We start from the raw sequence: 13,295 nt of genomic DNA, 5'->3' as shown, positions 1-13,295 counted from the left end.
CAGCTAAGCTGCAAAGTACCAGTGTAATAAATTACATAACAGCTGTGACAATAGTGGGGCTTCATGGGAACCAGATGGGGCGATTAAAAAATGGACAATGATTAACAGTTACCACAGGAGACTTTCTCTGCCAGAGACTTGTAACCAAGTAAATCTACCCTACTCTACATATGTAACATCTCTTGCCATAAAGTGAATTGGTAATAGAGGCAGGAACCTAAAACACAGACTTAGCAATAGTTTTCTTTTATATCTGTACAGGGAATTGCTGTCAGCAAGCTGGGTATATGGAGGAAATAGGTTTATTTAGTGGTTCTCAGGAAGAAAAAGGCAAAAGATGACACAACAGATGTATGTTTACAGCAAGCAGTACAAGAGAGATGGGACGGGAAGCAGCTATTCTATCAGCCTTACTGAAATGCTTCTTAATTTTGTTTCTTTTCCCCTTCCCATCCCGTTCCCTTTTGTTTGTATGTTGTCTTTTTAGACTGTAAATCTATGCATGGGAGCTGTATTGTTTACGCGATGCATTTAAGCCACTCTGGCTGAGTGAAATCAAAATACTTAAAATGTAACATGGAACAAATCTCATTTTTCTATTGCAGCAACATGTCTTGTACTAGTCAATGTACCATTTGCAACTACAGGCTGAAGGCTAGTGGTACAGTATTCACATTTCCTTTTTAGTACAGGGTGATCACAGGTTTAAGTGATTGCTTACAGATGAAAAACTTATTTTAAATCTAATTTTTAGAACTAATTGTAGGCCAGGAAAAAACAGAGCTCAGGAACACATTCATGTACATTCTAATTCTTTTAGAAGCTCTTTCCCACTTTTAAGTATCAACTACGGCTAAGTCGAATAACTTTACCTATATTTAACGTGAGAATTGGTAATACCTGAGCTCCCAAATGGCTAACAATGGAAAAATACTGTAATCTCAGAACTGTTCATTTAATGCATATGAGGGACCCATGTTTTCAATCAATGTGAAAAGTACATACTGCCACTCCAATTGATCAAGGTTACAATCCTATGCACACTGAAGAGTAACTCTCTTTAATCCAATGGAACTTAGTTCTGAAAAAATATGCATAGATCAAGCTTGTCAGTGTAACAAGCAGCAATATCTATTAATTCCTCCCCACCCTCCACCACTGCCACCCAGAAAAATTCAGTAAAGCACTGAAAACCATTGTATGTCAACCTGTAGAAGTAAAAACAAATAGCATCTCTTACTAAAGCAAGCAACTGTCTGGATGTTTTACATGCATTCAAACCATACAGAAACACATAAGTTTCAACAGATCAATTCTAAAACAACTAAAGGACATTTAAAGTGATTGCAGTGAAAAATGATAAAAAATAAGCAATATTCCAAGTTAAACATTCTTCAGTACACTGAAAGAACCAAAACATTGTTTTCCCTTTACATCTCTTAGAAGTTTGTTCAATTTATTAACACTAGATGCAATAAGACAATACTAAAAATAAACATGCACTAGATATACAACAAATTTGTATCTTCAGGAAATCTGTTCATTACAATTAGTGAATGCACAAGACCTCTTCACCTTTAAGTGCATTACTGTTTGAAACAGGTAAAAAGGGAAGAATATTTGAACTTAATGCTGTTCAGCACCAATAAGAATTCAACAGAGCTTTAACATTCCTGTATATTAAAAACATCAGTATCACTAAGGTTTACCATTTTGTTCCATTTCAAGATGCAACTGATTTCTATTTACAATGATTTGTTTTCAATAAAACTTAATATTTAAAAATCTATATTCATAAAAGTATTGCAGAAATTTATAACCTTTACTTTTTTAAAAAATGTACATACAAGAAGTCCCATGTAAAAGGTTCACTGAAGAACTGAACCGACATAGCAATGTTATTAAACTTTGCAAAACTCCATGTGAAGGCAGTTCACATTTCAACATTCAAAAATCCTTATTTGCCGCTCGCTTATGAAAACTGAAGTTCCAGTAATAAAGATGAAAATGTAAACCAACATGCTACTGAGATCAGTAGAAAAATGTAGTTTCCACAGGCATAGCATGTTAAGTAATGATCCTCTGGAAAACAATGTAGTGATATAACAAATAGGTGACTGAAGAGCAGTCTTGAACAGATCTACAGTTATCATAGTTCTTTAGCAGCCAGCAGTTTTCCAGTTTAACTTTTTACCATACTAAACAGAACTATCAAATTTAATACCCTCTTAAACTTATTAAAATTCAGATTTGTTTTGGCATCCAAAGACGCATACAAAGATAATCACATAACATTGACCTTTTGTAGTCTAACCCACCAACTGTACATAACTGTGCTTAAATCTCAGTTCTGAAATAATTAGGTACCCAAAATAAGAAAAATAGAAAAAGTAAAAATGAACATAAAAAATATTGCACAGCCACATTACCTAGAAAGTAAAGTTGATGTTAAAAAGCTCTTCACATGGACGATATAAATTATCTTCCATATAAAAAAGTATAAATATCTCTTAAAATACAGCTGCAGCTATAGTTTATTATTTGATTCATCTGTTAATGAGGTAATAACCAGGTTTGTTACAATGTTTTTATTCCTATTGGAAATATTTTAAGCCAGCAACTAGAAAGAACTTTTCTAAAAATATGTCTGAATCCAGAACAGCAATGTGTGCAGCTCTTCCAATGAGAGAATCAGCTGTGTTCGGCAATGCACAATGCACATTATAACGAAACAAACTGCATTCCTTATTTTGAAGAACAGGTAGAAGAAGATTCTGGATCATTTCAGCATATATTGGACCTGCATATTGAACAAGAAAAACCATTATTGGTTTTATTAAAGCCTTCATTTTACTCCTTTCTCTCAAGCATGCCTCAAAGCAGCTTACACTAAATTAAAAACATCAGTTTAAAACAATCTATAAACAAAACCATATAGCCACATTAAGCAAAAATACACAGACCCCTCTTCCAAAACAATAGAAATGGCAAATTCAGTCTGAAGACCAGCTGAAAAAGCCAAGTTTTGGTTGTTTGACAAAATCCAAACAGCAGACGGAGACAACCTAACCACTAGGTAAGGCATTCCATTGCCATAGTGATAGATAAATAGATAAGCAAGCAAGCAAGCATGCAAGCAAGCAAGCAAACCAAGGTCTCAAGTAAAGCAAGGAAGAAGATCAATCAGCAGGGCTTCAGCAGCTGAACAGAGAACATAAGTAGATTCATGTGGAAAAAGGCACTAGGTACAAAGTGATTTGGATGTTTTCAAATATGAACGAGATATACTATGCAATGGTGCACCCAAGATACAGAACTAAATAAGGATGATTTATTTAGGCTATAAGGCTAAGCCTTATAGAGAGAAGGCTATAAGGAAAAGAGGAGTGTGTGTGTGTGGGAGTGAATACTTGTGTGTACATCTTTATAGGCAGTGCAAGTACCACCTTCTGGGACTCCCTGTTTCTGTAGACAGATGAGAACACAAGCTCATTGCTGCTATTAGCTAAAGAGGTATCCCTTTGCTTATCAGTTTGTTTTTGAGCATGGTAATAGACTGGATGAAGGCCAAGAAACTGAGACTCAATCCAGAAAAGACGGAGGTACTATCCCGTTGAACTGGTTCATCTGTTTAGCTGGTTGGTATTCAACCTGTTTTGGATGGGGTTACACTCCTCTTAAAGGGCAAGATCAGTAGTTTGGAGGTGTTCCTGGATCCAGAGCTGTCACTTGAGGCACAAGTACACTTGGTGGCATGGTGTACCTTTCATCAGTTTAAGGACTCAATCTGGACAGAGAACCTCGCTACAGTTATCCATGCTTTGGTAAGCTCTCGTTTGGATTACCTGCACTGACTGTATGTTGTGTTGCCTTTGAAAATGATCTGGAAACTTCAGCTCATCCAAACCACGGCAGCAAAATTGACCTGTTAATGAGGACTGGCTCACAAGGACTTCTTATTCCAGTCCTCTTCCAGCTACAACAGCTGCCAGCTGAAGTCTGGGCCTGATTTCATCTTTCTCTCTCATGTCAATTTATCATTAACTGTTATATTCCAAACTTCTTTATACCATTCAACTAAATGGAGAGCCCACTTCTTTTCCAATTCTTTGCTATTATCAATTTTGCCCTTTCCTCCTTGTTCAACATCTCACTAAGTCCAACTTTTTATTTTTTATATTTAAATAGTTTGCAGGTGGGGGCACATATCATTCAACTAAACGGACCGCTTGAACACTGGAATTCTGTACATGGTTTCCACTTTGCATAATTGAAAGTCTGAAAACACTGAGGGCTAGCTACTTGTCCTAGAGTCACATTTAGATGTCAATAGTTGTTTTCCCATTAAGAGTGTGTGACTTGGATGTAAAACTTAAAATATCTGGACTCTTCTCTCAAAGATTGTATTAAGAATAAAAAGCTTAAGTTGCTCCACAGATGTCTATGTTTTGACTATTACCTGTCTGCTTATCCTTCAAAGCAGTTTTACACATCTCAATGCGGGCAGAATGATAAGGGACATAACGATCTTGCAGAGATCCTACTAATACTATGTTTTTGAAATACTGAAGACCTGTAAAAAGACAAAAATGGTAAATAAAAATGATTTTTTAAATCTATCCCACACACACATTTTACAAACATACATGATGAATTTTTGCTGACCAGGCAAGATTAATTATGTAATTAGTAGTAGAGAAGATGTTGACTAAGGCCTGCTGGAAGCTGTTTTTTTTTTTTTGTCTAAATATGCACAGGATTGCAGCCTAGAGAACAGTCCTAAGGGGATGACACTCTATAGACCATGGGTCCTCAAACTACAGCCCGTGGGCCAGATCCAGCCCGTCATGCCCATTTATTTGACCTGCCATAGAAGTTTTGAACTTGCTGTGCGTGTGCATGGTGAGGCGGCGGTGGCTTGCTCATGCGGAGATCATTTTGGACTTGCTCAGAGAAAAGGACCTCCTTGCGCGCGCCCCTGCCCAGGCCCCCCACCCTCATTGCCTTGGCGGCCTGTGCCCATCACCTTTCAACTGGCCCCCTGTTGAAAAAGTTTGAGGACCCTTGCTATAGACAGAGGGCTGAGATCAGAGCTCTTTGCCTATCCTAAGCCCTAAGGCAGCCCATCTAGCTGATCAACCTTTTGGTGGGCAAAGAGGGAAATGGAGAGTCTCTTGCAAACAGTAGACCCATGGTCTCTCCTTTCTCACATGACCCCATCCCCATTTCTCCTTCCTATCTCTTCGACAGGCACTGTGGCAACACCAGACAGAGAAGCTGCCACAAGCTTTCCACAGCACTGGTAAGCAGTGGGCTTAGGAGATACAAAATATGCACCCAATTTTTCTTTCCTGTGGCCATAGGGACATGGAGCAGGAAATCTACATCACTATATGACTGGAACACCCTCCCACAGGCCATGAGATTGTTTTGCCTGAGACTTAAAAATCCACACAAAGCATCCCATGGCTGAACAGAAAGTACTGTGTATGGGGATGGGAGTCGGATTAAGTCCTTCCGACAGAAGCCCTCTGCAGTTCATGAGGCTCTGCTCCAAAAAGCTAGCATAGGTGGCTTCTATGGGAAAAGGCAGCTGAAACAGTTGAATGAAAAAGCAGAAGAGCATCGTTCTCTTTGACAAAGCTACGATCAGTCTCCAGGCTATGAAAAAATGCCCCCAAATCTTGCATTTATCGGGCAACATATGCTAAGCAGAGTCAAGGAAATATTAACCTGAATACAGAAGGTATTTGTACCATCTAATACCTGATTCAAGAAAGAGAAATTAGGGCTGAAATAGGCACAAAATGCAAGAACATTAAAGTTATGGGAAAATGGTGAAAGACAGACTCCCTCAAGTTATTCACTGTGCAAAGTCTGGGTTGCAAGGGAAAAGGAGAAATACCTTTCTGGAAGTATTGTTGTGTTTTGATGTATCAAGGTAAACACCGAACTTCACTTCTAAGAGGTATGTTTACACAAAATTACATTTCAGACAGAAAAAATATTTAATTAAAACTATATTCCACCTTTTTCCTTTCAAGGAACTCAAGCTGGCTTACACAATCCTCCTCCGTTTCATATTCATCAGTTCTATTATCTGCCTTCTAAGAAAGCTATGAGCTACAATCACATGTTCTTGTAGTTTTTAATTTTAACATTTCAACACCACAGTCATTTGCATACCTCAGTGAAATCTGAGGTCTACTGCACAAAGGTACTATTTTAAACCCAATTAGCCCAAAAGTATATCCTCCACTACTAGCAATTTCAAAGGATTCAAGTCCATCCCCACCCCAACCTTTATACTGTTATTTAATACCAGTTTTGTTCAAACTGACCAATATGAGATACGAGATGAGCTCCTCTGCATTCAAACAGGAAATAGATGCTGTAAATGTATGAACTTCCTTTTAGTTCAGTATGTAAGCTTTATAGCAATACCACTTTAAAATATTATTATTGCATATTGTCTGATTAAAAAAAAGATATATGAAAACTCTTTAGAATACCTGCTAGAATTTAAATAATCATGCATGGTACATGAGCAAAGCACCTTTATGTTCATGCTGTAACCAAGTTGTTTTATGACAACACACAGGGATATAAATGAAAGTACATGATTAATTAACAGCAATAGAATATGTAAGATGTTGATACTGCTTACCTGCCTTTCTACTAAGTTTGTACAAAAATGTTTGCCGGGGGTCTGAATGATCTCGACAGGTCAATTGCAACAGAGACCCTGACTTTTTCCACTTCTGCATAAACCAGAGACCTATATTTTAATGTACAGCATATGTGAGTTATTTGCAACAGAACCAGAATACAATCACTTGTATGCTGTATGGTCAAGTCTGCATGGCACATCAAGCTGCTGTCAAAAAACTAGAGTGTGCTGGTTTTCACTGAATAACCCACAGTCTTCTGAGAGGCCATAACGCTCATGTGTCCCCCTCTCCTTCCCGCTCAGTCCTCCAGCAGTTATTCCAGGGGATTTAAAGCCAGCTTGTCTCCTCTCTTAACATTGTATTCTTATAGTCATATTCATATTCTAAATATCCTTTCTATAAGGAACTCAAGACGACTTACATAATTCTCGTCTTTCTCTCAATCATATCCTCACAGTAACCCTATGAGGTTGCTTGGCTGAGAGTCTGTGACTCGCCCAAATTCACCGAGTTAACTCCATGGCTGGATGAGGAGCAGAATCCAGATCACCTGATTCCCGGCCCAGCACTCTTTAACCATTATACCACCCTGGCTCTCACTTGCATACACTTTAAGTTTCAGCCGCATCTTTTACCCAACCCCCACCTACAACCCATTCCCTATTTCATTATTTTTTCTTATTCTGTTCCAGTGAGAGCCACTGACAGCTAATTCAAATTGCTCAAGGAGCACATCAGAGTGGCCATCACTGGCATGCACCTTTTAAAAAATCAAGCAGCAGGGATGTGCACAAATATTTTTTGCATTTTTTTTAATAGTAGGAGTTGGTATTCAGAAATGCACACTAGTAAAAATACTCCTTGCCTGCCCAATGTTGTGTAAGTGTCTGCTATCAAAGTGCAGCAGATACCAGTCATGGACATTGACCAAGCAACATTGCAAACAGGTTATTTTGCTACTTGTTTCTCACTTGACAGCTGTCACCTAGTGAACTGTCAAGTGAAAAGTAAAGGAAGGAAAGGTATCTGCTTGAAAAAGGCAATGGAGAGTGTATCACTTCCTTTGCAGTGAGATCTCCCAGTTCTGAAGTGTGGGAAGACAGTTCTCAATGTCCTCCACTTTTCTTGCTCTGAGATGCTATATATTCTACATGCATTTACAGAATATGGTGCTTTGACAGCTTTTAAAATAATTTTTTAAAAACTAAGTTTCTTATAGGACTAAAGAGGTTTCTTTCAACAGGGAAATATACAAATTTGATGGCTGCATATTCCCCCATCAAAAAACCCAAACTATACTGCATAATGCTTTAGGAGGTTTTTTTTTAATTTCTATAAAGTGAGACACCAGTAAGTTTTTGCTGTCATGTTTAAAAATAACAACAAAATATCCAATTGTGATCTTTTGCAGGACTTTCAAGTCTGAATTAATGGAACCCTTCTCAGATTTATGAGTTTTTAGGACAGAAGTCTAGGTGGATTATACCTACCCTCTCCATAGAAAGACTAAAATATCTTCCAATGGGAAGGTCATCTATCATTGTATGTACTTCTGATAGGCTTGTCAAAATGCTTATTTTTCCACATGTCTTATTGAAAAGAAATAGTTCTTCAGACCCAATAACTCAATTTAAAAAAATTTGTATTTTCTGCCAGTAATGTCTGTTTTCCTCAAAACTCTTTGTACTACACGTATAGGTCACCAAAGAAAATTAACTACTGATGTAATAAAAAGTGACAAAATATAAAACTTATTGCAAAGCTTTCTGTCCAACTCTCTTTTGCTTCTAAACAGCCAAATGTATATTGGAGCTCCAGGACACATGGGTTTCTCCATGTTCAAGGCAGAGAGGCACATCCAATTAAATGTATATCAGAAAAATAATGTTTTAATAAAAATAATTTTATTTACCTGTATTAACAAGAGCACTGCTGTTGTAGAGTGTCCCAAGATGTGGTCCAGACAGAGAAAGAAAGGTGTATAGCTTGCTGAGGTAATATTTAAACCTAGGTCTTGTAAGTACTGAACGGATTATTAAGTTACCTAATGAATGTCCAATAAAACTGAACAAAACAGAAAAAACAGTATGACATTTTGGAAATGAAAGTGAAACATTATCTTAGTTTTGTAAAACAGAAATTTACATAGGAATAGAAAGACTTAAGAAGGTTGCCATGATCTTCAGGATTGTGTGCATTACTTTAACCAAGAAGTAGTTGAAAGAAGTTAATGAAAGAGCCAACCATACATCTCTTGGGAATTCCATAAACATGGCTCATTATGAAGAGGTGTACCCACCAACCCAACCAGGACTGCTGGCGAGCCTGTGAGCAGGTCAATCTTCAGGCCTGGGCAGGTGCATACAGGCACAGATAGTCCTTCTAACAACCTGGTCCTAACCCATTCAGGGCTTTAGAAGTTAATATTGGCACTTTAAGTTGCAACCAGAAGCAAAGTTAAATATTGCAGGCAACACAGAACTGGCATAATACTGCCTGAACATCTACACCCCATCAGCATCTGGCCATCCTCCTTCTGAACCACCTGAGGCTTCTTAACCATTCTTTAAGACAGCCGCATATTGCACATTTTAATAATGTAATCAGGATATTTTGTCCTTCCTGTGGTATGGAGAATGCACTGCAAAACAAGTGTGTTGGATAGAGACAGTACCCAACAATTTTGGCAGAGAGGAGTGGCATATATAAATGATTTAGTTTTTCTGCACTCTCACATCAGTACTTCTTTTATGTTGTCGATATCTAAAGTTCTCAATACTGCTGCACCAGCTGCCTTTGGAAACCCATCTCACCTCAACCCCCTAGAGCCGTTTTTTGTGGGATGGGGGGCTGCAGGGAAAATCAGCAAAAATGACCTTTCTCCACACTCCCATTCTACCAGTAGTAGCATTCTGTGACTCCAATTCCATCCAGGGGTATTTCCAGCAGAAAAATCTGAAGTGGGGGTGGGAAAGGAAGAGAGTGCAATAGCGGAAGCCCCCCCCCCCCCCCCCGGCCTTTTTTAGTACACCAACTCCAGGCTGGTATAGTTGAGGGCCAGGGGACTGACCCTGTCAGGGAATTCAGGGCACCCCAACCTCAAAACATCTATTACTGATAGGACACTACCATGGCTGGAGCAGGGCCCCTGGGCCAGACAAAGCCACTCATTCTGTCCAGCAGAGTTTCTCCTCACTGGTAGAAGGACATCTCTGCCCAATTCTGGCCATCTGGTGAGCCAACTCCAGAAGTTAGATTTCCAGTGGGTCCCATCAATTATGTTGCACAAGCGGAACCTAACATGGGAGATCTAGCACTCCCTAGGGAAGCCTTGAAATGAACAGAAACACTCATTTCTAGAAGGAAGCACATTGGCAGACCTCACTTATGCAGGCTCCATTGCCTGCCTGCTTCCAGAACTCAGCATTTCCACTTAATTCAGATTACTCAGTAAGTTCTAAATCACCACTGGGAAAGTGGCAGGGCAGAAAAAAATAACTCAGAACAGAAGTTCCTTGTTAGCTTCTGCCCATAGCTAAATGCTCCAGTTGAGGTAACTTGTTCTGGCAGGACTAATTAAGTCATAATTAATTAATTAATAACTAATTAATTCATAATAGAATGATTACCTGATTTTTGAAATTGTTAGATTGTAAATTTGAATATATTGTATTATTTCATCCAAAAGTCGATCTGTCATAGAATCAAAATCAGCAAATGTATCATTCTGTAAAGGAAAAAAAAATTCAATGTTCTTCCAAGTTTTTTATGAGGAAAATACATTCTTAGTAATTGACACTGAACATTCAAAGACAACCTCCTGAAAAAAGGAACTTTTAGGGTAAGAAATGAACTATTTTCTATACAATGCTTCCTTACTCTTACAGCAGACAATTTGCTTTCAGATGTCTCAGAACAACCACAGCTAACTTAGAAATACAAAACTGTAATGTTAGCTATTTGTTCAAGAAGGGTAAGACAAAGATTTGTTTTCAAGGCTCTGACAAGTTATTGCAGAATCAGGGTGGGGGACCATGGACCTGCAGGCCTCATCCAGCTTGTGGCTCAATTTCATCTGCGGATTTGTTGTTGTTGTCAGTCGCTAAGTCATGTCCAACTCATCGCGACCCCATGGACAACAGTCCTCCAGGCCCTCCTGTCCTCCACCATCTCCAGGAGTCCCCCCAAGCTCACACCAACCGCCTCAGTGACTCCATCTAGCCACCTCATCCTCTGCCGTCCCCTTCTTCTTTTGCCATCTATTGTTCCCAGCATTAGACTCTTTTCCAGGGAGTCCTTCCTTCTCAAATACAATATGCCAAAGTATTTGAGTTTCATCTTCAGGATCTGGCCTTCTAAAGAGCAGTCAGGGTTGATCTCCTCTAGGACTGACCGGTTTGATCGCCTTGCGGTCCAAGGGACTCGCAGGAGTCTCCTCCAGCACCACAATTCAAAGGCCTCAATCCTTTTGCACTCAGCCTTCCTTATGGTCCAGCTTTCACAGCCATACATTGCAACTGGGAAAACCATGGCCTTGACTATACGCACTTTTGTTGGCAGGGTGATGTCTCTGCTTTTTAGTATGCTGTCTAGATTTGCCATAGCTTTCCTCCCCAGGAGCGAGCAGATAGCCTTTTTAAAAAGACTGTGTAGGACAGGAATGTTGGGTGCTGCTGCCTTCACACTCTTCGAGGTGAGAGCGCTTTCTCTGCTTCTGATGGACTGTGGTAAGCTCTGACAGTCCATCAGAAGCAGATACAAGCCTTACAGTTGCTATCCTGCTAAAAATCAGCTCTGAGCTGGAGAGGAATGGTGAAAGCTTGTTTTGGGGCATGCTGGTGCTGTGTTGTTGGAGCTTCAATGGTATATACGAGATAGAGAAAATGAATTTGCCTCTGCAGCTACTTGCTAGCTCTGAGATGGAAGGCAGCTGGACCTGCTAAAGGCATTTGTTGTAATTCATTATACTTCTATAAATTGTGTAAATCTGCACTAGTGGACAGACTCCATTAGATATGCCTTATTTGCTTATTTTGCATTAGTTATTGAAAGCTGCTTTGAGTCCTTAAGGAAACAGGGTAAAAGATTTATACTAAATTTAATGATGAGAGCAAGAAAACATTATGTAACTTTGATTAAAATGAAAATACTATCCCATGTCACAATTTGTCATAGGGCCTATTTCCCACAAAGTATTACATTCATATCATTAGCTATGCACAGATATCAAAATATAATTATTTTTACAGCACAATCCTTTGCATATTTAGTCAAAAGCACATCCATTTAGTTTGATGAATCTTTCTCCTAGGTAGGTGTATAGGACCACAGCCTCAGCTGCCAAGTTACTTCAAAGTAAATAAATTAGTATTTAAATGTAACTTAGTCCCATACTGTTCCATATTGCTTAGTTTCATATTGCTCCACTAACCCATACTGTTATCAATTAGTAAATCAATATGTAAAGAAAAACGGAACCTCTCCAACATTTGCAACTACCTGATTTCTCTCAGACATTAAAAAATCTATACGACTTCCAGGAAGGCCCAGTTCAATGTAAGTCTTCACTAATCTTAAGTCTGCGCTGTTACCTAAAATAAAGACGCAAAGATCAGGTTTCAGAAAGGTTTACCCTCAGAAAATATAGCATGCTGAAGTTAAATACTTGGGCCAAACATTGTATAAATACTAAAAGATACTCAAGTGTTGAAATATATGTATAGACTGTTGTGAAGAGCTCGATTCTGCTTTAGAGTGCCATTAACTATAATGGAAAATAAAACAGTTTAATACAAAAATGATGCTCAAATTTGTTCGAAGACAACATCTTGTGGTTCTGTTTTTATTCTATGTGTATTTTATTGTTGTAAATTGAACTCTAGTGTAGCATGCTAATGTCTTTTGGCTATGAAAATACATTATATTATAAAACAACAATGACAGCTGACTCTATTACAATTCCTTTTCCAATTAGAAAAGCATTGACTTTATTACAGGAGAAAGAAAAAATAAGCAGAGACAGAAGAATCTCTTTCAGAGTTTTACCCAATTTTCAGAGGTTACCATGTTACAGCAAAATCAAGGAACAGCCTTATGTTTACACATACCTACTACATGGGAACAACTTCATGTATCCAATGAAGTAGACTCTAAGGTTTTTGTCAGTGGAAGGAAACCTGTGGCCCTCCAGATGTGGTTGCACTGTAATTCCCATAATCTTTGACAACTGGCCATGTCTGCTGGAAGTGATGACAGCTGTAATTTAACAACATCTGGAGCACCACAGATTTCTCTAGCTGGTTTAAGCTGTAACAAATGTGTTGGTTTTAAAAGGGCCACCAGACACTTCTTTACTTACTTGACTCTAGTGACATAAACAATATATTAAGAATGCCAAAGAAGACTTCTCATTATTTGTAAATGTATAATCCCTCTAGGTGTGAATTATGTTCTCAGGCAATTAGTATTCACATATATTGGATACATACAGAATTGTCTTGTTGCTGGTTCTATAGAGCTGTTATTTATGTATCATAAATGCAGACCACCAAGACATTTAAGGATGACTGCAATGCAGCTTTGTTTTCTCTTGGAACATTAAAAACAAAATACAAGGGGTCTTCA

At 38.5% G+C, this 13,295-nt stretch overlaps 1 protein-coding gene across 6 annotated transcripts in view; it reads right to left on the bottom strand.

Annotated features, from left to right (window-relative positions):
• Window positions 1-1,435: 1,435 nt before the first annotated feature.
• The window catches only part of FAM135A (family with sequence similarity 135 member A), a 75,049-nt gene continuing 63,189 nt past the window's right edge, over window positions 1,436-13,295 (bottom strand). For 5 of the 6 annotated variants that reach the window (XM_044421595.1, XM_044421594.1, XM_044421591.1 and 2 more), the window contains 6 exons: window positions 12,171-12,262; window positions 10,301-10,398; window positions 8,584-8,735; window positions 6,668-6,778; window positions 4,460-4,573; window positions 1,436-2,800 (listed from right to left, as the gene is read on the bottom strand). In XM_044421595.1, the coding sequence (XP_044277530.1) occupies window positions 2,595-2,800; window positions 4,460-4,573; window positions 6,668-6,778; window positions 8,584-8,735; window positions 10,301-10,398; window positions 12,171-12,262 (773 nt within the window). In that variant the 3' untranslated portion in view covers window positions 1,436-2,594. The remainder of the gene's footprint in view (window positions 2,801-4,459; window positions 4,574-6,667; window positions 6,779-8,583; window positions 8,736-10,300; window positions 10,399-12,170; window positions 12,263-13,295) is intronic. The other variant, XR_006413849.1, reaches the window with a different exon arrangement.

Source organism: Varanus komodoensis, unplaced genomic scaffold, assembly GCF_004798865.1.
Source record: "Varanus komodoensis strain SLA01 unplaced genomic scaffold, ASM479886v1 scaffold12, whole genome shotgun sequence".
Classification (NCBI taxonomy): Eukaryota; Metazoa; Chordata; class Lepidosauria; order Squamata; family Varanidae; genus Varanus; species Varanus komodoensis.
Note: the sequence above shows the minus strand (reverse complement) of the source record. Positions and strands in the feature narration are given on the sequence as shown.